Source organism: Apis laboriosa, unplaced genomic scaffold (genome assembly GCF_014066325.1).
Source record: "Apis laboriosa isolate Shangri-la unplaced genomic scaffold, ASM1406632v1 scaffold64_cov150, whole genome shotgun sequence".
Taxonomy (NCBI): domain Eukaryota; kingdom Metazoa; phylum Arthropoda; class Insecta; order Hymenoptera; family Apidae; genus Apis; species Apis laboriosa.
In genome coordinates, this window is record NW_025224011.1 from 2,286,699 (window position 1) to 2,310,883 (window position 24,185).

Consider the following 24,185-nt stretch of genomic DNA (forward strand, 5'->3'; position numbering starts at 1 on the left):
AATTTATTAGTTCCATGGAAACGTACGATAACAGTTTATAATAGTTGTTCCAATCATAAAATTCATTTAAACAAAAATAACGCATTATTCTTCAATAATGTTAAAAAAATATCGTTATTATTGCTATGCAATTAATAAACCTAACCTCTCCAATATTCATATTCTGCAAAATTGGTCATGGGGTACTTGATCATGGATTGTGTATTCGCGCATGATCAGACAGAATATAAATCTTTTCGTGTCAAAAAAGTTTCTTTATTGTGTGTATATCTTAAACGATAGTGTTACTTGTGAAAGCGTCGAAAATATAAACAAACTATTTTACATATTATTTTTAATATTTTGTGTTATTTTCGTTTTGCTTATTGTCGACTCAAACAGTTAGTATGACTATCGTCGAGGTTTGTTTTCGTGTGAAAAGACGATTCGCTGTGTTCAAAGTTATGCGTTGTCGTTTGCACGGCTGTATTTATTTAACATAGCTAAATACTCGTTTGTCATAAAGTTTTTTCATAGATTTCGATAATACAGAAATGCGAGCTACAAATCATTCATCGTGACGCGATTGAGTTTTATTTACATGCAGACTAAGCTGACAAGCATAAACATGGCCGTCGTGCTTTGTGATGATTATTTGTGCCAGTTTGAATTCAAAGAAGTCCTGCGAGAACAGAAATAATGGATGGAATGCATGCATCCAAGATATCCAGGTAATAAGACATTTTCGTCCTTTTTAAACATTCTCAATGCACTCTGCGATTATAGTTCACTTGTCGATCATGTATCTTGATTTTATCGTGCATCACGAAGATACATTTGCACGTACGTTATTGAATATGTGTTCTTTCTTTTTGTTTTTCTCTATTTTTTCTTCATATAATCGCAGAGGTGATTGAACTTACTAGACATACGTCATACGCATTGTTAACACGTAACGCGATCGCAATCATAGCTCAGCTGACTACTATTGACCTATTGATGTGTTTCTGTCAGTAGTTTTCTGGGCTGTTTTGTAATGGAATTACTGTATGCTTTGGCTTTTTATTTTTCCTCATATAATGTTTTTTCGTTTCATCGAATTAATATTTTTTTAGAGCATTATATGTTATATTTATTTAGAATATGTCAGTTTGATTTAATTATACTTCTATTTATTAAGTGATTTATTTTGTAGTATAAGAATATTTTAATAATGAATATAAATTTATATATAAATACATGTAATATATAATTATAGTTGCTAATTAGTGTTTAATTTCCATTATCTTTTTAAAAAAATTATATTATATTTTCAAGAATTAGTTATTTATTTTAATTATATTATTTGATACCTAAAAATTAATAATATAATAAATGTAAAAATTATATATAAAAGATATGTTAATTTTAATTAAAATCGTTTTCAATTATGTGTTACATATTTTTTAAGATTATATTTTTTTGATATATGATGTTGAATTCATATATAATATTATTTTGATTTATTTTGATATTTTGGTTTGCTTATGCTTCAAATTTATATATAAGCATGTTTAAAAATATATATTGAATGTATTTTATAACAAAAATATGAAATGAAAAGACAAATGACACTAATTAAATAGTGAAAGTTATGAAATCTAATGAGAATATAATGAATAATAAAGAATATTTAAAGTTATATTTTTCTTTTATATTATTATTCATATTAATATATAAATAACATTAAAAACTATATATTTAAAATTTCATGTTAAATTTTATTAATATTTTGATAGGATAGTTTTTATTATTTGTATTGCATAATGATATTTTTTTCTTAAATATATTACATTTTATTCTTTGTATATAAATTAAATTGATTATTAAAAATCATATTTAGATACTTATAAATATTATTAAGTTTATTTTTAAAGTTCCATATATATTAAAATATTTAAATTTCAAAAAGTAAAGATTATGAAAGATGCTATATTTTTTTTTATTTCTATTTTTTATTAAAATATTATATAATATTTAAAAAAATGTTTGTGAAAAATAATAATAATAATTAATAATTTTTCTTGAATTATATACATTGTACTTTAATATTTTCTTAAGTAAACATAGTGTTACATTCAATATAATAAATATATATGATTATCATATGAGATTCACATATTTTATATTTGGAATAATTAGTTTCATCACATAATCATATTTGTCATAAAGTTATCAAATAAAAATTACAATTGTATTAGTGTACTTGTGACATTATACATAAAATAAAAAAAAACTAGTTCAAAAAAGTCACAAATACATCAATATATCACTTTTCTGTTATCAAGCCATTTTAAAGTATCCATTTTATTGCACTTGTCTGTAAACAATTATTTTTGATAGAAATTAATGCTTAATTGAAGCTTTCGCAATAGATCAGGCAATTAAAAGAAATTTTTTAAAAAATCTTAACTTCCAGAACAGCTTAATAAAATAATTCTTGATAAGATTATTACTACAATTATGTGTTATTCAACATCTGATGATTTTCAAAAATTTGTTCCTTTCAAGCGTCGATAATTTCGTCGGAAATGGATGAAAAAAGTATCGAGAATTGAGCGTATCCATTTAAAAGGCGCTTCCGAATTCAATGCAGTGCACTTTCTAGGTAAATATTGTATGTTGGCTAACAAAGTGAAAGTTTAAGATGCGATAAACTTTCATTATTTTTACGTAAATCATTTCGATACATATTTTTTCGATATTGTTTTTATTTTTTCTTATAAATAAAAAAATAGAATAACACATTAAATAATAAAAAAACATTCTTTAAATATTTAAGTTTTTTAGATAGTGAATTTTGAAATAAATTTTAGACGATAAATTTTATAATTATTAAAAATTTCTAAAATTAATTTTTCAGGTAATGAATAGAATCATGCATGGTAAAAATTTTGATTATTTAAAAAATCTATATTTAATATACGTATTTGATATTATTGCTTTAAAATATTGATCTTGAAATATGTTAATTTTGAATATTAAAAATATATAGATGAAAACATTATTACAAATGAGAAAACACATCGAAATTGATACTTGTTTTCGAGTAAATCAAATGATTTTTCTTGAGTTGTTATTTTTTTCTTTTTACATTATAATTTAAGATTTATTTATGTATTGTATAATCGCATATTTGGTCAATGTTTAAAGTGACCTGTTTGCGTGAACTCAGATAGAACAGAAAAAAGTTTTATACATTGATAAAACATTTATTCATTACAAATATATAAACTTTTATATAAATATAATATTGTTGAATAAAAAGTCTCTTCACATAATATTTTGCCTTTTATCTTTAAAATATTTTTATATAATTTATCTATTTGTACAATATTTTTAAAAGTTAAAAAAAAATTAAATTTCTTATTTTAATTATAATTATAATAATTATTATATAATATTATATAATAATTATAATTATAAAATGCATTAATTATATTATATTTAATTTTATTATATTATTATATTATATTATTAATTTAATTATTAAAAAAAATAATCGTTTAAAAAAATTTTTAATGGAAATTTTCCTTCGATAAATATTTTTTGACATAAATATTGATAAATCTTTAAAATTTAAATCTTATTAAATGTTGATAAGGAAATTCTTTAATTAAATTAATTTATAAATGATTAGAATCATATAAAAGATTAAATTTTCATTATACGAAACATATTAATATTATATAAAAATTACATAATGTTTATGTTTAAATACATTTAATTTTTAAGAAAGAAAAATTCATTTAAAACAAATTTTCAAATTCTTTAATTCAAAAATATTGAAATTTGCTCGATAGAAGCATGAAGGATATGTGTTTATCGTATAAAAGATGAACAATGATTTCAGGCTGTTGTCTGGGTGAGCAATGAATGTATTCCGAATTTTGACACCGTGTGTATTGCAACGCAGACGACCAAAGGAGGTTGATAATTCTGATAAAAGGGATTGCTGGTTCGTGAAAAGACGGCGTGGAGATGCTTCCTACATGATACATAGAATGGGTGCTTCTGCATCGTCAAGCATCACCAGTGTAGGTGGAGATTCGATTCAAGCAGCTAGACTTTCATCCTCTGGTAATCCACCTGATCAACATGGCATTGCTATCAGGTATTTAAATATTTACCATCAAGTCTCCTTATCTCATTTGCTTGTTGTTCTTTATCGCCTAGATCTATACACGATAATGATACCGTTTTAAAGATTCAGCTGACAGTATTATTAGCAGCAAGTTTAATGAGCATCTTTAATTCCGGATTAACGATTACAGAAATTGATAAAATCGAATGTCGTCTATTTTTTTTTCAGGGAAAAGAAGAAGAAAATGACGGGGTTCGCGACATTACGAAAGAAATTTATTCGAAGACGTCGGTCTTCAAAGGCCTGCGACCATGGTAGGATAATCCGAGATTTGGTCTCAACATGGAGTCATTTAGAAGCAACTGCGCTTCTAGAGGAATATGAGGCGTTAGCTGCATTAAAGGATCTCCATGTCCAAGCCGAATTAGCTAGACCACCAGCTGCCACATATAAACAGGATTTGTCGAAGTTGTACGACTATAAACATTGTTCTGATGTGGATCTCGTCTACCGAGGAGCGTGCTTCCCCGTACACAGAGCCCTGTTGTCGGCGCGTTGCCCGTACTTTAGGGATTTGCTAGCTGGATGTCCGGGTATATTAAGACTTTTGCTTTCTTTGTATCCATTTAATCCTCTGTAGCACTATATAATTTTGAAACTATGTTTCTTAATAATTATTTTATTAATTAATGCGCTATTTTATTTTATATTATCACTTGTTACTTCTTATTTTTTCAATCATGATATAACTGAATATAATGATATATAATTGTATTTTTCTTATGAATCAAGAATTAAAATTAGTTATATATTTTATATATATTTAGTTATATATAGTTATATATTATTAATCAATGTAATGATCGGTTTTAAAAATTTATTTTAATCGTAATTTCATTTTAGGATACGGTGCCAGAATATGCTTGGAACTAAGAACACCAAATCTCGAAGTACAAATGTTCTCAGCATTGTTGCGATATCTCTATACTGGTGATATTTGTCCACACGATGCAACGTTGGAGGCGAATCTCTTGCGACGACTGAGCGAAGAATTTGGGACACCGAATCCGTTGGAACACGATCTTAGATACCTGCTAGATACCGGTGATTACGCGGATGCCGCATTAGTGTTCACATCGGATAGTGATTACCAGAGACCAGATAGTGGAAGTTCAGAATATGGATTCCGGCCAAAGTTAGAACTGCCATGTCATAAAGCGATACTTTCTGCGAGATCCCCGTTCTTCAGAAATTTAATACAAAGACGGACTAGATCTGGAGAAGATCACACAGAAAGAGCGCTTCATATACCCACTAGAATAGTTTTGGATGAGAGTGTAATACCCAAACGATATGCCAGAGTATTGTTACATGCAGTATATTTAGATACCGTTGATTTATCTTTAATTATGAGAGGTAATGGTTGCGGGAACAGCGCTGGTAGTCTTGGAGAGGTAATTATATTATATTTTATAAATATATTTTGATATTTCTTTTTAAAGTGATTAAAATTTGGAAGCAAGATAAAATATTTAATTAAAATTTTTTATTTAAAATATAATTTAATAATTTTTAAGGCTTAATTTATGATATAGATATGAATTATTTTTTTTTCTGTATGTTTTTTCTTAGGTTCAGGCTCTTACGCACACTGGCCGTGTTCGACCAAGCCCCTTAGAAGAAGCAATGGAATTGTATCAAATCGGCCGATTTTTGGAGTTAGATATATTATCACAGGGTTGTGAAGATCTTATTTTAGAATATCTTACATTGGAATCGCTTCCAACGGTTTTAAAGTAAATTTTTTTATAATTTGAAGTTTTATTAATTAAGTTGAAATTTGTTAAAAATTATTATTATTTATGGATATTTAATTATTTTTTTTACAGATGGGGTAGTCAACCTCATGGATCGGCATGGGTACATAGACAAGCATTGCATTTTTTAAGAGAAGAATTTCAGCCAGTAGCTTCTTCCTCTATTCTTCATCAATTGGATCACGCACATTTGGCAAATGTTTTGCAAAGTCATTTTTTGCAAGCGAGCGAACTTGAAATACTGCAAGCGGTACTCAAGTGGGGGGAACAAGAATTAGTGCGTCGTATGGAAGATCGGGAACCAAATTTGCTCAGCCATACGGTACATTCTGTAACTAGAAAAGGATTGAAGAAGAGGGATCTAAGCGACATAGAATTGCGGGAAATACTTAGTGAACTTTTACCACTTGTCAGAATGGATCACATATTACCCCCAAACAGCGAAGCTCTAGCTCAAGTACGAAACGTTAAGTTTATTCAGCAATTATAAATATTCATTTTCATATAACATTTAATAAAACTTTTTTGTGTTTAGGCTATTAGAAGAGGATTAGTTTCAACTCCACCCAGTCATATGATAGGAGACGAAAGAGAAAATTTACGAATGAATGCATGGATAAGAGGAGGGAAGAAAAATGGATTTTTTGTAAGGCCACGCTTATTCATGCCTTATTACGAAGAAATAAAGGTATGAAATTTTTATTAAAAAGAAAAAAATAATCATTAAAAATTTATTTTAAAACTAATTTTATATTTTAATGGAATGTACTAAATAATTAAAACTTATTTATGTTGTGCAAAGTTAATTACATTAATATTCTGTACTAATTGTTCAAATAATTTATGACTTATTATCATATCATATATGTAAATAATATTGATATTTTGAAGATTTATGTTTTATAATATATTATCGAACTTATTAAATTTTTATCTATATTAATATCATTTATAATTAATTTCGAATGATTGGAATTGAAGTTATAATTTATATATATTATATATTAATAATTATATATATGCAAAAAAATTATATATTTAAAATTTATTTAAAATTATATAAAATTATATACATGCTATATATTCCACTGACATATATTCTAGTTTAAGTTTTTTTGCAGTCTTTAATTGAGGAACAAATGGTCCAAGAAGCAGATTTAGTGAGATTACGAAGGCCACGTTACGTAGCTGATATTCCCGATGCCTTGTATATGGTTGATGAGAAACCGAGACCAATGGGTACAGCCGGTGTGGATGTTCTCGCTGCGGCATTCCCAGGTATTTTGTTCATTATTTTTTTATCAGATAATTTTACAATTTTTATTGTACTGTTTTTTATTGTATTTTTGCAAAATATGTGAAAAATTTCTTTTTCAAATCGCTTTTTTAAAAAACTGTTCGGTACGAATTCTATTTAAGTTCCAGATTCCACGACCTTGGCAGCTATGATGAAACGGGAACAGAAATTGAGACAATCCCCCAGTTGTCAGAGAGCTATTAGTTTGCCGCTGTCGTCACGTCATGAAATTAACAGACAAGTACGACTACGTGTTGTAAGAGAATTCAACTTACCTGACACGGTAGCAGATCTCTTAGAGGTGAGTATTCTTTTTTCTGTTTCTTAATATAATTCTAGAATCTCTTTTTGAAATATGTAGCAATAAATTATTGTCTTTACATTCTGATAGGAATTCAAAACAGGAAAATTTTTACTTTAAACAATTAAAATGTTTCAAATAACTGCTTGATGTTTTTATTTTTTTTTTTCTGTTTATTTCATAATGATATCAACATGTGATTTTTTTTTTTTAATCCAATAGATATGAGTTTTAAGAAGCATAATTTAATTATTATTTGCAATTAATGTTTTTATGAAATCAGTGAAAATACTTATTGTGATTAGTTATTTATTATTTTAAAATAATTAATTCGATTAATTAAAAATAATAAATAGTCGCGATAAATATATTTCAATATTTTATATATATATTATTATCAATTTCTTCTTTCTATCAATTAAAAATATGTTAAAAACAAGGTTTAAAACATGTTTAAAACAGGTTTAAAAAAGGTTTTAAAAAAATTCTGGACAATATATCTATTTCATATAATAAAAATTCTCAGAAATATAATAATAGCAATTTAAGAGATTAAAATGAACAGCAGTGAAAATTAAAAATAATTATTGAAACGTTTATATAATACTTTACTTTCATATAGGATTAAAAAAATAAATTTCATCATTATATTTATATAATAAAATAAACTCTTTATTTCAAAAAAATAATTACATGTGCAAAATAACATGGTGCAGACATTTAAACATAATAAATTTTTAATAAAATATATATATTAAATAAAAAACTTATTTTCTAAACAACTATTTAATTTTTAAAGCTTAAACATATTTGGTATTTTTTCTAGATGAAATTTTCAATTATAAGTTTTTATCTTTAATATCATCAAAATCATCTATATATATATTTTCATATAAACATAATTTGTACAAATTTTAACACTGTTTATAAAAATTATTATTTTGTACTTTATATCTATAAAAATATTATTCTATCCATGACAAATTATCTAACATATTAAAAATTGTTATTATTTAAGTAACCATCCTTTTTTATGGAATAGGGTTATAATATAAGATAATTTTTGTTTATATATAATATTATTAGATTGATCCTTAAAAATTTCATCAGGTTTCATTTCCGTATCGAAATTTGTAACTTTTGCATCTAAATTTTTATTTGTTCGAGGAGCTTGAATCACTTGGGTCATCATAAGACATTGATTGAGTTTTAAAATGACACAATGATTTAAAATTTCGTCGAACTTTCCCTTAGGGAATTTATTTATATCTATATTCAACATCTTTAAGTCTTTAATGAAAGAAGAATAATACAAATCCAACATATAATCCAATTCATTATCCAGAGTATCTTTGTTTGCGCTCGATATAAGAAAGAAGATCAGATCTTTAACACCGTAATCATAAACGTTCAATTGAAAATCTACAATCTTCATATCAACAATCTCTCCCTGTTCATCATGCTTGAACATCATATTATTTACCCAGAAGTCGTTGTGAATCATTGTACCCCAAGGTTCTTCCACTTTCTTTGATTTGTTAATCTGCTCTTTACAGTATTCTATGCTCTTCTTGATACTATCTCTATATGGTTTAATTTCCTCCATATTCTGTAAGTCTAACAGAACTTTCTGAATCATATCATTTAGGCATTTTTCTGTTGTTTCATTTGCGACGTCCACTAACAGTTCCTTAGTTATATTCTTGTACAATTGAGGTTTCTTCAATTTTAAAGCAATAACAAGAGCGTGCATTTTAGCTAAACGTTTGACTGCAAATTCTGTATGCTTCTTATCCAATCCAAAAATTCGATCTTCTGTTATGTAACCATTGCACTTCAGATTCTCCAAAAGAATGACAGCTTGTCCGTCGAATTTGTCTGGCTTCAAGCCCAATCTTCCTCCATAGAATTTGGGTACCAATTGCGAATCGTTCATGCCATTCTCGATTTGTAGTTTCATGAACTCCTTCGCCAGAGAATTATAGAATTGAATCTCTTTCTTAAACGATACTGGACTATTGAACAAATCCAATAAAAAAGCGGAAGTGGGTGGAAGTTTTGCTACCAGATTCAGAGTTTCTTCGGTGTTGTTGGGGGATCGCGTTAAGATGACATTAATCGCTAGCATGTCGCTTCCATAATTTTCACCTGGAGCGTTCAAGAGTTTCCATTCCACATGTTTTATTTGAATATTGTTACCTAAACTTTGTGCTAGAAGTGTATCCAATTTTTGAATTGGAAATGATTCGATCGATGGTGACATGATTTACCTGAAATAATAGTTTATGATGTCTATCATTATATTACACTTAGATATTATAATTTCGATTAGTTATTATAATTTTTCGATTATTATTAATTTAAAATTACTGATTGAATTTATATTACAGAAGGCTAATTTAATAATAACATATTAAATGGCTTATTAAGAATCGTATAATCGTAGAATTATGTGGTTTATGATAAGATTTTCTTTAATTTAACTTAGTATCAAAAAGTATCAAAAAAATTAATAAATTCTTTTGTTCTCTAACATTATGTCTATTTATGAATATCTAGAAATAGTTTTATCTTATTATATTTCAAAAGACGTGAATATAATTTTTTATTCATAATTAAATATAAAAACGATGATTTAATTTTAAAAATATTAACTATTCAATGAGGATGCTTTTTATGATGTTCGATTTATTTTGTTCGAATACGTTAATTGCAAAACAAATGAAATAATTTATAAGCAATAATATATTAGTTATTCTTTTTGCGATCACTGCTAATCTTGCTCTCATAAATTGCGCAACAGTAGCTTCATTATAATGAATGTTTCACTTAATACAACTTATTATTTTATTATATTATTATTTTATAAGTAGAGATGAATTGATGAAGACTTATTCGTGTTTCAATACTTTCTAGTTTATTCGTATAAATATATTTTTGATTTATACTAATTGACAATTATAATAATATTTTCTATTAGAAATATATATATATCTTATCAAACAACCAAAGCACTATTCGAATATAATGAGTGATAACATGCTTATCAATGTTATATATATATTATTTTATTTTTTAAAATTGTTATTTTTATACATTATATAATTATAAATATTTAGTGTTTTATTTTCATTTTTTTACATACATTTTAAATATAATATTTAAGTGCAAAATCATGTTTCATATTATCTTTTTTATAATTTATTATAATTTGTTTATCTTTATTTTAATGTTTTGGTGAAAAATTTTTCACAAAAATTTTGTGAAAGTCTATATAATTAGTAAATTTGATTTGTTTTAATATCATATTATATATTTAAATATCATATTATAATTGTAAACAATTATTATATTAATAATTAAAGTGTCCAAGTATAAATACTCCTATAACATTTTTAAAAACTTATAACAAGTTTAAATCATTTTATCATTATTCAGATATATATATTATTTTCGTGATTACAAAAATTTAATATTATAAAAGTGAAATGAGAAATAGAAAATAAAAAAGAAAGATAAAAAAAGATATTTTTTGGAAAGCAAGGCTGCACAATATTTATACAAGGATACAATATATTTATAAATACATCTTATAGTTATATACTCATTGTCTTTCTATGCTATTAATTCTAAATCGATTTTATAGTTCAAGTTATGCGATAGAAAACAGATAATGTCGCAGGTAGATCTGCGTGCAGGTAATTTTAAAAAAACTTGCATCATCGAATTACCATACGTGTATCATAGAATGCTGTATTATCTATTTATTCAACTCTACTAAATATGATTTTATTATAGCAATAATAGATAATATCAAATATCTTTATCATAGTAGCAGTTTAAGATAAAATATTAATATATGCATTCTTTTATTTTCACTTTATATATACATTTGATAATAAATTTTGTTTTTTGTTTCATTTAAGCTAATAAAATGCAATTTATTGAAATTATTGAGGAATATAAAAATAAATGAATTGAAAAAATTGAATAAATTATTTGAAGTTTTTTCTTTAAGTGCTTTAATTAAATTAAATTACTTAAATTATTTAATTTTAATATATTTAAAATATATTTTAAATATAATATAAAGAAAAGAAGATAAAAAATAAAATAGAATAGAAAAATAATTAGAATTCATTTATTATGTGATACGTTACTTCAAACATCAATTATAAAAATTATAACATTTATAGACAAAATCTATAAATCTAAAAATGCTATAAATCTAAAAATTAATTTTGAAGATAGAATTGATTGAAAAAAATTTTGAAGAAATTAAATTTTTATTTAAAATTTTGAAAAAAACTTTAGTAAATTTAAAATAAAAAAATATTTCTTTGAATAATTGATGTACTTGATAAATAAATAAATAAAAAAAAGAAAAGAAAACTAGAAAAAAATATAGAATTAAAAAAATAACATTTCTATTATATTCGAGAATTTTATTGAAAGTAAATAATACAAATCGTACAACTTGATGTGCATACGATTATCTCTTAAGTTGTTCATTATGTTCACTTTTCTAGGCTATGTATTGTGATTACAAAATAAAATATCGCTTAATATTTCGCAATTAAGTAATGTAGATTTTCAACTAAATGTGAGTCGTTATCAAATTAAAAAAGAAAGTATCGATAAATATCGTCATTTTTTTCAATACAATTTTTTAAAGCGGTTGGAAGAATGAAAATTGATTTCAAATTCGGTAGAAGCAATTACTCGAAGTTATTATTACAAAGTTCAATATTTGTATATAATTTCAAACAAGCAAACAAATCTGATATTATCGTTAATATGTTAAGCTGTTAATTAAATATTTGATTAAAACAGTTGTTGAATGTTTGAAAATAGTTTAGAGACTAATGTTCGAGAAAGAAAATATTCATTTTATATTTTACAAACGATTTGATAGTACCAAGTAATTTAATTTATAGCACAGTTTATTTTATACGATCAACTTTTAATCTTTTGCACTTTTTATAATCTTCTGTTTTATAATTTATCTTTCATTATTTGTTTTATGATTCTATGAGATTAGTGTGTTTCTATAGATATGAAACGTTATTTTCTAGCTTTGATCAAAATTTATCGATCGAAGAAATATATCATTAACTGATAATAATTGATTATCGAATATCAACAGAAAAAAAACGTAGCAAATATATTTCAAAAATCGAAAAAAAAAAAAAATAATTATTTTAAAATGAAACGTAGTTTGAAAAAAAAATTATGTATTATTAATATGTATATACATATTACGAATCGATGAAACGTTATAAAATAAAATTATTAGAAATTAAATAGGAATTAAATTAAATAATACTTTTGGAATAAATTTAAATAATTATAAATTAATTTAGAGTAATGAAGAAAATGATTGCATTTTATGGTAATAAAAATCAAAATCTTAACATTTGAATAATAAAAGTTCCATTTCATAATATATTTTTAACCTAACAATTTTCTTTAATTAATTTCTAATTTAATTTCATCTTTTATTATATCTTTTATATAGTACTATCAACAATAATTCTAAAATACTGAAAAGGACGTGTAATCTATATTACAATATCTTATATCGTGATAAAATATTTCCCTTTTTCGTGTTTTTTCCCGAAAATTAATCTTGAAACGCAATAGAGCAATATCGACGCCTCCTCGTCGATGATCCTCGTTTTTCTATGGTCGTTTCCTGCCTGTCAGAGGCACGAGTTTCCGCTACACGCGAGAAATTGAGCGCATCGCAATTTCCGTAGACGAAAATTGCACGAGATAAACTCGATGTTTTTCAGATATAAAAAGCTAACGACAAATTATTTATGATGATAACGTGATATTTATCTCGAATGACTTCCGTGACAATGGTTTCCCGAACAATGTTTTCGCACGTGAACAGAAAAGCGACGTAGAATGATTTGAATAAATTATTCAAAATCCGACTTATATGTTACGACATTTATGTCACGTACGTTTTCATTATGGTGGTCGAAACATTCAACAAAATGTTTCGTTGGTGTTACACAAAACTATTATGATACTATTTTTGACACTAATGTTTTAACGAATAAAAATATTTTATGAGACGAATACGATATTTGAAGAATTTTTCAAAATTTTTTTCATGAATACTTCCCATAAATATTTTGAACATAATCGTTAGAAAATGTATTCACTGGTAACTGTAGCTTAACATGATCATATGCCATTAAGTAAATAGTGCTATTAAGTTTAAGAGATCGATTATATCGGCAGATTCTAGTTGGCCTTTGATGTTTAGAAGAAATTGAATAATCGATTTAAATTGTATTTCGTTTATCAGTTTATTCGATTCCAATTTCTTTTCGTTCAATTTTTATTTATTAATTTTTTTATTACTTGTTCAATTGCAATTATTTATTCGAAAAGGAAAATTTGTTATTTTTTCTTTTATTTCTTTATTATTTTTATATCATTATGCGATAATTTTGATTTTTTATTAATATTTGTTTTTTTTTTTGTATTAAATGCAACGATTTTGTATACGAAATGTTTCTTGCTTCATAAAATTAAATTCAATAAAACATAACAAACAAGTTTTAATTTCAATAATTATAAAAATTATAAGAAGATTTTCACAATTATCATTGCTAAACATTGATTTGAAATAAACAATATTATATTTATAATGTAACATTAAAATGAGTTGGAATATTTGATATTATCTGATATGATATTATCTATATTACCTATTTGATATGATCTGTTTTCTAAATAAAAATTGTCTTATCGTTTTATTATAATTTAATATTATTATTTTAATGGCGATATCGTTAAAATAGAATTATGTTACTAAAATTTTCTATAATACATCTTACAATTATCATCAATAGTAATCAACCAAGATTATTTATAAAAATCTTCCATATTAGTAAAATTATTTATAATTATAGAATCATGATCTTTTATTTTTTATCAATAAAGAAAATTTATTTTGACTATGAAATAATAGTGACTATGAAATAATACTAAAATAATAAAAAAACTATCTAATATGAATTTTATTTAAAATAGGAATTTTTATAGATTTTAATGTGTTGAATATTAAAATCAATATCAAAATCAATATCAAAAAAAAGTTTTTTTAAATGTTTCAATTTTGTGCTTTTACAATAATAATTGTACAGTTAATTGTACATATAAGATATGTATAAGATTTAATGATAATTATTAATTTATAATTTTGACTTTATTTGTTGCTTTTTAATTATTATTAATTTTTATTATTATCAATTATTATTATTTTTAATTATTTTACTTATAATTTGGCAATAATATCAAATAATTATTAAGAAATTATTTTATGTAGAAAAAAAGACTACTAACGTTTGTCGTTTAGATAGTAGTTGAGACCTAAGCTTACTAAGAGTATATACTCTATTTATAGTTTGCGCAACTCATCAAGAAATCTAACGTAATAGAATAACTGTTGCACATGCGTCGGAAATTCTAATGACATAATTTGTTTAAATATGTTAAATTTGTGAAAAAAAAGAAATGCAAAAAAAAATATTTGATTTGCATTTAGAAATATAATTATTTCTTTTTGAATCATTCATAGAAATAAATTTTTTTTATATTGAAAAAATATCTTGAAAATGTATTTATATAAACGATATTTGAAATTACACAGAAGAGTATGATTTTTTTTTTAAATTGACCAGATAGATTTATTTAAAATCATTTGAAGTATTTACATACATGATATCAATTTTCATTTGGATTATGTAGAGGAAAATCTGTTATTTTCATTGCTTCAAGATAAAAAATAGAATTCATTTTAGAATACAGAAAGAAATAATTATAATAATTATATTTATTCGTATAATTTTTCACAAAAATTTATTCTGAAAGTAATATACATCTATATTTCCATCGTAAGTATTAAGGAAGTAATAGAATTCAATTTAGAATACAATTCAATCATCATTATTTAGTATATCTATTATTGATTCAATTTCAGAGGCTAAAATTTTATTACGACAAAATTATTAACAAAATAAAAGTTGAATGATATCAAAGATTTTGAGTACAGATATAATTAAATATATCACATAAATTGATGATTTTAAGTATAAAATAGAAAATAATATTCATAGTTCTTTCTCTTTTGAAATATAACAGAAAAAAATAGTAAGAAATTGTTTCGTTTTCTTGCATCTATTTCAAAATTAATGTAATATTCAATGTAAGTATAAGAAATGACTCATTGAGTCATTTCCTCTCCGTCGCAGTTTTCTAATTGTAAGATATTTGAAAGATATTTGACGGAAGGAGAAAGTATTGGGTATCATAGAGTAATGATACTTTTTACCATATAATATATATAATATATAATTCATTTTCTCTTTTATTATTTATAATCTCTCAATGTTCTATTTATTATAAGCTTAGTATAATTTTCTTTATATTCATTGGATGTCGAGAGAATGAAATTTTAGATAATATTGAACGTAATTATGTTGTCCGTCTTTAAAGAATTTTTCCTTAACATTTAAGGATAGTTTTTTAATTTCAGGATAGCTTTTAAGCTTTAGTTTAAAGAAGCATAAACATTATATTATTTATTTGTTTCCTGCATTTGAGATTTTTGACTTTTTCTCACATGTAAACGAGGCAAAGACATTATACTGTTTAATTAGATTCCTCCTCAGGTTTTTTGAGGTCAATTTTTTAGTTTCGATTAAGATCTAATGAAGTGAATTTTATAACTAGCTTAACTCTTGTTTCACATCTCGAAAAATATTAGAGAATTAAAAATATATATATATATATAATACTAAACCAATTTAATAAAGCGAGGCTATTTTACTATTTAAGTATATTAAGATAAAGTGATAGGGGAGAGTATAATGGCGACCAAAATCGTTTCTAACTTTTGATTGAAAAAATGTTTTAAAAATTTTTAATATGGAATAAATATTTAATATTTTCAATAATCAAATAATTAACTAAATTAAAGTATAGCTTCGTATTAGTTATTACATACATTTAGGTATAGAAATAAATCATAAAAATAACGTTATTAATATTAAAAATATGATAGGAAGTTAAGAATATTCAAATATTTTTAACAAAATTAATATTGATTTTCATTATTAGAAAATTCTTAAGAATTTTTAAACAGTAAATATTCCATATATTTAAGTATGATTATTAATAAATAAACTTATTGAGATATTCAATGTCATCGAAATAAAATATTATTGCATTACCAAACGAAAATATGGAAATTTTTTTAATCGTAATTTTCTAATTGATTATTTTGCAACTATTCAATTTTGTGATTATGCAATCGCGGTTAACCGTCTATACAATCATGCAGTGATCGAATTGCATTGATTATGCGAGGATCTATGCAATTATGATCGATAAAAAATTCTAAAACTCTCATACTAAATCCTATAAATGTAAATAGGCTTTTTTAAAGTTTTAAAAACAAGAAATAAAAAACAATTGAAACAAATTTAAAATTAAAATTTTGCATACAAGCTTTTTTTTTTAATTCTGAATAGAATATTGCACAATTTCATAAGAATCACACGAAAACATGAAAAAGAAAAAATATTTTAAACAGAAAAAAGAAAATATAAAATTAAATTATTCCAAGCTTCAACTTGAAACTTGATTCAAATTCTCAAATTCTTTAATCTAAATATTGAACGAAACAACAATTATTGTCATTTATTTAAACATTAAAATTATTAAAATAATATATAAAATAAAAATTAAAGTATGTCTCAATAACTGTCACTTTGTTTATTTCATTCAATACTACATAACATATAAGGAATAATACATAAAAATTTTATGATTAAATTAACGATTGAAATTTTTAATTTTGCTATTTAATCTATAAATATTGCAATCGTAAAATTGTCAATAATTAACAGATCTGACAATTATTGAACGATAATAATTAATAACAATGAAATAATATTTGATAATCATAGGGACATTAATATTTTCTTGCTAATCTATATAAGATTTTAATTAATTATTAACAATTTAATAATTAATTATTGATTTAATCAACTCTTCAATATTGAAAACTTATAAATATTCATTAATTATAAAAAAAAACTTCAAGCAATATTTTCATTTCTCGAAATGAAACAATTTTTAGTTAAAAAACTTCTAAGAGACTGAATGTAGTGATACATGACAAGTTTAAGATGGCAGTTATTGAGATACCAACCTTTAATGAAGTGTCATCCAAAAATAATCGTTGCAGTGTTAGAAGAAATTACAGAAGCGATTGAATGCAGCCGGCTGGCACAGTGGAATCGCGACAACTGAGCCAAGCTTCGTTACCGTTTGACTTTGACCCCTATTTTCTCCCTCTTTTCAACGCTTATTCATGATATTCCCATCTCTTCGATAAGGATTAGAACCGAATATGTAATATAGGTTAGAGGAAGTGTAGATTACACGATGAGAGACCAATAAGAGAGATTCAACATTTGCGATTCTGTAATCTAATTTCGCACTCATAGTGCTTGACGTCAGACTTTAGAGACGATTAACTCATGGGATCTTGTTTAAATACTTCTGGATTTCTGATGGTTAATGAATGTTGCTGGTGTGAGCTTTCGTAGGTTCAAGGTTTTAGTTAGAAAGTTTGGTTTAAACCTTACTGGTACGGTTTACAAATTAAGCGCGCTTTTACTTATATGGACGAGTTTCAACTTGATAAGTTGTTTCCTTGTTAAAAGGACAATTTATGATGATTTCTATCCTTTTGAAAGGATGAAATGTTGTTCGATATATAGGAAAATAAATATATTTAACTTTTCTATGATTTTTTAAAAAATAGAATTTTTTTTTTGACATATATATAATATAATATATAATATATAATACATAAAACTTTTGAGCAAGAGTAAAGATAAATATTATATTTTTTAAATGTTGCTGTAATTATTATTAATATTTATGAAATATAAATATAAAAATATTTTTGACAACTAAAATATATTAAATGAAATATATGTTTATAATATTGATATGGTAAATGGCTGAAGATAGATATTTGGTGTACATATACATATAATTAATGATGTATAATTAACAATGCTTATATAGTATGATATACACATATTCCTTACATATATTCCTACAAAATGTTCAATTTAATATATAATTTTCGTTAAACATAAATAAACATATAAATATATATGTTAAATATATATGTTAAATATGTTAAATATGTTATATATGTTATTAAGAAAATGTTTTATCAAATAACCTTCGACTAAAGTATCCTATCTATTATAGAAATTTTTTTAAAAATAACTAAAATTTTAAATAAATATTTAAATTTTTCGAAAATAAGCATTTAAGTTTTTCGAAATTTAAATATTGCAATCTAAATTCACACAAATTTTGTAAATTTGAGTGAATATTTAATTATTCAAATTCTTCGAAACATAATTAATATAAATAAATATAATATGAATAAACATATTCTAAATATCGGTTGAATATCAAATAGTATATAAATACTTTTTTATAAGAATTATTAATAAATATCAATTATATTATTTCATAAAACGTTATGTTATTATATTTTCATTGAAAAATTTTTTTGTAATTTAGATATTCTACTCTACTTTAGATGTATCTGACTTATAAAAATGAAATTAGATAATAAATATCTGTATTTTTTAAAAATAGATTTGTTTTATATTTTTTTGCAGAATACAGCTGCATATAACGTGAAAGAGCAAAATGAAAGGCTAACTGATATCGAAGATATGGATTCATCGGGTTTAGGGATCAATGCTAGAACAGTTCCATCATTGTGCTACGGAAGAAACATGACGTTTCCACGGCCAGCCTCTTCTTGCACTCATAGACATGAACTTCCAGCTATAGTCACAGAAGGCGAAAGTTGTAGACTCCTTGCTGAGGTAAATTTTAATTATTAAATTATGAGAATAAATCGTAACCTCTTTTGATATAAAATTACATCTCAAATATTTTACATTTTGTTATGATTCTTTTGCTTTATTTCATATTAAAGAATTAATTCATTATCTCTCGCGTTCAAATATTATTACAATTATAAAATTATCCGAATATTTGTTATTATATTATATTTCATATAATTCCCTTTTTTAGCTTTAAATTTTTTTTTATAATTCATGTTGTTATTTTATTTAATTTTTTATTAATTATGATTTGATGAATGAGTCAATTGATTTACTAATTCAAAATAATTACGAAATAACAAAAATTAAATAAAATTTTGAAAAATTTTTTCAACAAATCATTTTTAACTCAGCCATCATAAATTGTAGTCAAAGAAAATATCGATATTCTTAATTATGATCTAATGAAAATACTTTCTTAAAATCCATTTAAATCAATTTTCACTTTTTCATCTTACTTTTTCAGCAACAAGAGAACAATTCGTGTAGCGATGGACAATTATCGGGTGTGATGCCGGATGTTGCGATGGCGACGGCCTCTTTTGGAGCGTTGCAACTGATAGAGGAACAGGAGCTAGAGTTGGATCTAGGGGATGGAACTTCCCATCTCTTACAACACGTTTCACCTTCGAGCGGGACGATGGGATCCCACAGATCCTCCCTTCCTCATCCTCATCAGAGGCATTACACTGGCCCGCCTCCTCCACCATACATGTACCATCGAGCTGGCACTGCCTTACCAAGATTTATTTAAGATTATTTTTACGAGATAAGAGGACTGTATGGCAACTATAATCACCCCTAAAAAGGGTAGTTCATTTAACGAACGAATATGGAATCACCAGGTGTACTCTTCATGTACTGCCAAGTTTGTTCTCTCAGCAATTAGATTAGTGAAGAAATCTCTCGGTTCGTCTACACGAAGATTTTAACGAAATTCAATGGATTCAGAGGTTGGATATTTTGATTAAATACCACAATATTATTGCGCCTGTACAGGATGTTTCTGAAAATTATTTAGGATTAAAGGAAACATTTAGGATTATTTATGAAGTTGGCCGAAAAGTCTTCTTATTTTTTTTTTTAAATTCGTTTTTGGAAATATTTTTATATTCGATTTTATTAGTATTATATAAATTTATTAGTATTTAATATAGATATTATTTTCAATGAAAGCTTTTACTTGATTATTATCCATAACATTTGATCTAGGAAGTCATATTTAATAAATTTTATAAATAATTCTTATCATGAAAAAAAATCTTTTTTATAGAAGAAAATTGATGATGATAAAACATGTGATCGTTTATTGCATTTCATCATATGACGCATGTATCTTTTATTGAACTTACATAGCATTTTCGTCTTCATGATACATATAATATACATAATAACACAATAATAACACATCTTGTTATCTTGTATTTAATTTAGTTAAATATAATTTAGTTACTTGGAATTTTTTTTATACATTCTAAAATGCATTTATTAAGCATTTTTTCTTGTTTTATAATATTAATTCAATCTACAAATTTGTATAAAGAATTACAATTTCCATTTAATAAAAATACATTGCATTTCTATAATAAAATTTAATTTAAACTATTTAATTTAATCTTTAATATTATTATATAATTATAAAATTATATTTTATCCATATTATTCCTAATACAAAAATCGCAGCAATCAATTTAATACAATATTTGATTATATTTATTTGTTGATTTTAATATCAATATAAAAAAAATCATATGGAAAGGAATTGATATAATCAACAATCTAATAATATAAATTTTGAATATAAAACTTTTTGGCCAACCCAATAAATTAATTAAAACGAATTAATATTTAAAAATAATTTATTTTTCGAAACATCCTATACAGTAATAAAAAAATATATTAAAATATTCTAAAATAATATGTCCAAATTTCATTATAATCTTCGACACCAATCTCAGGTTTTATATCAGCTAGAAAGTTCAAATTTTAGAAGTATTTTATACTTCAATGATACGCAAAATAAGCGTGTTACCTGCGAGAAAGTTTGTTTTAATTACTTTATAAAAGAAGACCTAAAAGGTGAACACTTTACGCAGGTTTCGCGCCAAATATTCGAAATTATTTACATAGTCAACAATGATTCGTTAACGATTGATTGGTGAGACATCTACCGAGGCGTCTGTGATGCACGAAGACGTACTTCTTGTGGTTCTTGACGCGACGATGACTGTACGTCGATGAAAACTTCGTTCTTGCGGGTACAAATTTACAGTTACGACGAAGAAATAATTGTACGTACTAGTTTATTTAAGCGCAGCTTAACGAACGTAGAGGACCCCTTGGTTTCCAAGATATACATATACATATATACATATACATATATATATATATATATATTTATAATCGTAAGCTCGGGAGACAATTCGATCATGGAAAGTTCATGCTTGTTAGGTACAATCATGTAATAATAAATGTAACTTCTAGGTGCAGACGCGTGTGAGATGCAGATGCAGCTGTGGTTCATATGCACATATACATATGGATATGTATAACGTGCGTGATACAAATATACGTGTGATTGTATATGTAGGTGCACAAATGCGCGAGCTCTCTAAGTACCACATAAAGTGTTAATTAGACGATTCTGTCGCCGATGTTGCGAGAATGAGTGAATGTGTTGAAAACGAGAATGAGAGAGAAGAAAGAATGAATTCAAGAATAAAATTGAAATATGAAATTTAAAAGGAAGAACGAGAGAAATAGAGTATGTGTTATGAATGGAAGAGAAAGAGAATGAAGACCACAGAAAAAACGTGCAGGTATATATAATCAGTGTTTATGAACATTGTTCTTTGTTTGAAAGGAGACAAAGTGGGTATGATCTTTGCTAATTCATATTATCTATGATATTCAATAAAAATTATTTAAATATTGGTAGATGCACTTTATCTTCGAACAACGTTAAATTATTATTTTTTACGTCCAATCGATTGGGTGATTTTTTTGTGTTTAGATAAGACGCGCGTAGATATTTCTAAACGTATTTTTGTCAATTTTTGGCATCATTAATCGTTCCAAACGTAATATTTCGTATTGTTCGCTCATTGTACAATATTTCGAACATATCGTGTTCATAGTAGTCGAGAATCGTTGATCCTTGTTTTCGTACAACTATTATTCTTCAGATAGTTTTTTCTTTTTTGTCATAAAAAAAATAGGTGAAATAAAACGTTGATTAATGAAAATTTGCGCTTCTATCATTTTACATGATAGCAGATTGGTCAGAAGTTTTTTTACTGAAATCTAACCTAAAAATGCAAGATTGAGGACGTGCAATGGCGAGTGTGCTTTTTGCCATAATATCGCAAGAAAATTATTCCTTTCTCATTAAAACTATTGTTACATAAGATTGATATGAATTTATTTAAATAGAAGTTAAGTCTAAAAGTTCATTTTTATTTCAGCAATATCAATGAGATTTGGCTCTCTTGTCATTGTCAACGTCCTTATTATGTATGAAAGTAGTTGAATAAAGCAGTAGTTTCATAGGTAGTTGTTTCCATCGTTAGATTTTGTTTAAATCGTTGTTATTTTGTCTTTTATCTATTTCCATTCCGTAGCGAAGACTTGAAGCTTTGTATATGATATATTTTAATTTATAAATTATAAATCCATTTTCAAAATTTATAGCGTTTTTTAATTATTGTATCCATGTCAATTTTATTTACAATTGAAAAACTCAGTGCTGTAAAAGAATTAAAAAATTTTTTGGGAAAAGGATATATATCTATGAGACTTTTAATATATGGGATAAATATAATGCATTTTAAATTAATATTTATTATATAATCTTTTTTCTATTATTATTATTTAAGGAATATTTAAAAAGTTAAAAGGAATATTATTAAGGAAATTAAAAAGCTAGAAAAAAACTTTCAATGTAGATTATAGAATTATTTTTACTTCTTTTTAAGAAAAAATTAATTTTTCAATTAATGATATAAAAAAAGTTAATAAGAACATATACTAAATTTAATATGATAGGCAATTTTTATAGTTGGATTTAAATTCATCACATATGAAAAACCATTTTACAAATACTTTAACAAATATACTATCATTTTTTTACGCCATATAATTATTTTCCATATAAATGAATCAAATTTGTAAAAAAAAATGTTAATTATAATTGATTTTTCTTTACATTATTAAACAACAGATATTTTATATACATATGCATATATATGCATATGTATATAAGATTTACATAAATTGCATTAGTTTTAGAAAATTGATTTAAAAAAGATTAAAAATAGAATGTTTTATTATTTTATGCGGAAATGTATATTTATATCAATAATGTATTGATTTAAAATATTTATTATAAATATTTATTATATATATTATATAAGCAAAGATTTTCAATATCTATTATTATTGTTATAATGAATTTTTATACTTTACAATAGATATTTATAAATATGCTACAATTTAGCTTTCTTTGAATTGAAAGTAATTTCAATTTCATTTTCAAATGTTCCTCAATTTTTTTAAATTAACGCAAATTAATTATCAGTTTCAATCTATCGATTTTTTGATCAAATCATTTTTGATATTACATTCCATTGAAATGGCTAGATTAAATGGTAAATGAAAACATCGAAAGATTTAATTCTTTGCTCGAAGAAGATTGCGA

At 24.4% G+C, this 24,185-nt stretch overlaps 2 protein-coding genes across 5 annotated transcripts; one reads left to right on the top strand and one right to left on the bottom strand.

Moving 5' to 3' along the window:
- Nucleotides 1–61: 61 nt before the first annotated feature.
- On the top strand, nucleotides 62–20,847 carry LOC122718516 (BTB/POZ domain-containing protein 7). Of its 4 annotated transcripts, none has more exons than XM_043943605.1 (12): nucleotides 62–710; nucleotides 2,530–2,626; nucleotides 3,855–4,132; nucleotides 4,331–4,695; nucleotides 5,006–5,556; nucleotides 5,735–5,898; nucleotides 5,992–6,376; nucleotides 6,455–6,607; nucleotides 7,041–7,197; nucleotides 7,339–7,517; nucleotides 19,256–19,468; nucleotides 19,956–20,847. In XM_043943605.1, the coding sequence occupies exons 3-12, from the start codon at nucleotides 3,891–3,893 to the stop codon at nucleotides 20,241–20,243; spliced, it is 2,697 nt and encodes an 898-aa protein (XP_043799540.1). In that variant the 5' UTR covers nucleotides 62–710; nucleotides 2,530–2,626; nucleotides 3,855–3,890; the 3' UTR covers nucleotides 20,244–20,847. The 4 variants fall into 4 exon arrangements, with proteins under 4 accessions (XP_043799540.1, XP_043799538.1, XP_043799542.1 ...); XM_043943603.1 differs by having other exon boundaries at nucleotides 3,872–4,132; XM_043943607.1 differs by having other exon boundaries at nucleotides 3,872–4,132; nucleotides 7,345–7,517.
- On the bottom strand, nucleotides 8,502–17,885 carry LOC122718517. Its single transcript, XM_043943608.1, has 2 exons — nucleotides 17,755–17,885; nucleotides 8,502–9,787 (listed from the first exon to the last, which is right to left on the bottom strand). The coding sequence occupies exon 2, from the start codon at nucleotides 9,778–9,780 to the stop codon at nucleotides 8,527–8,529; it is 1,254 nt and encodes a 417-aa protein (XP_043799543.1). The 5' UTR covers nucleotides 9,781–9,787; nucleotides 17,755–17,885; the 3' UTR covers nucleotides 8,502–8,526.
- Nucleotides 20,848–24,185: the final 3,338 nt, after the last annotated feature.

What these genes read in the sequence shown, in the direction of transcription:
- LOC122718516 (XM_043943605.1), top strand. Translation starts at nt 3,891, where the DNA reads ATGAATGTATTCCGAATTTTGACACCGTGTGTATTGCAACGCAGACGA. An exon ending in TTTGCTAGCTGGATGTCCGG is followed by an intron (nt 4,696 to 5,005) that starts GTATATTAAGAC and finishes ATTTCATTTTAG; the next exon opens with GATACGGTGCCAGAATATGC. An exon ending in GTTGTAGACTCCTTGCTGAG is followed by an intron (nt 19,469 to 19,955) that starts GTAAATTTTAAT and finishes TTACTTTTTCAG; the next exon opens with CAACAAGAGAACAATTCGTG.
- LOC122718517 (XM_043943608.1), bottom strand. Translation starts at nt 9,780, where the DNA reads ATGTCACCATCGATCGAATCATTTCCAATTCAAAAATTGGATACACTT.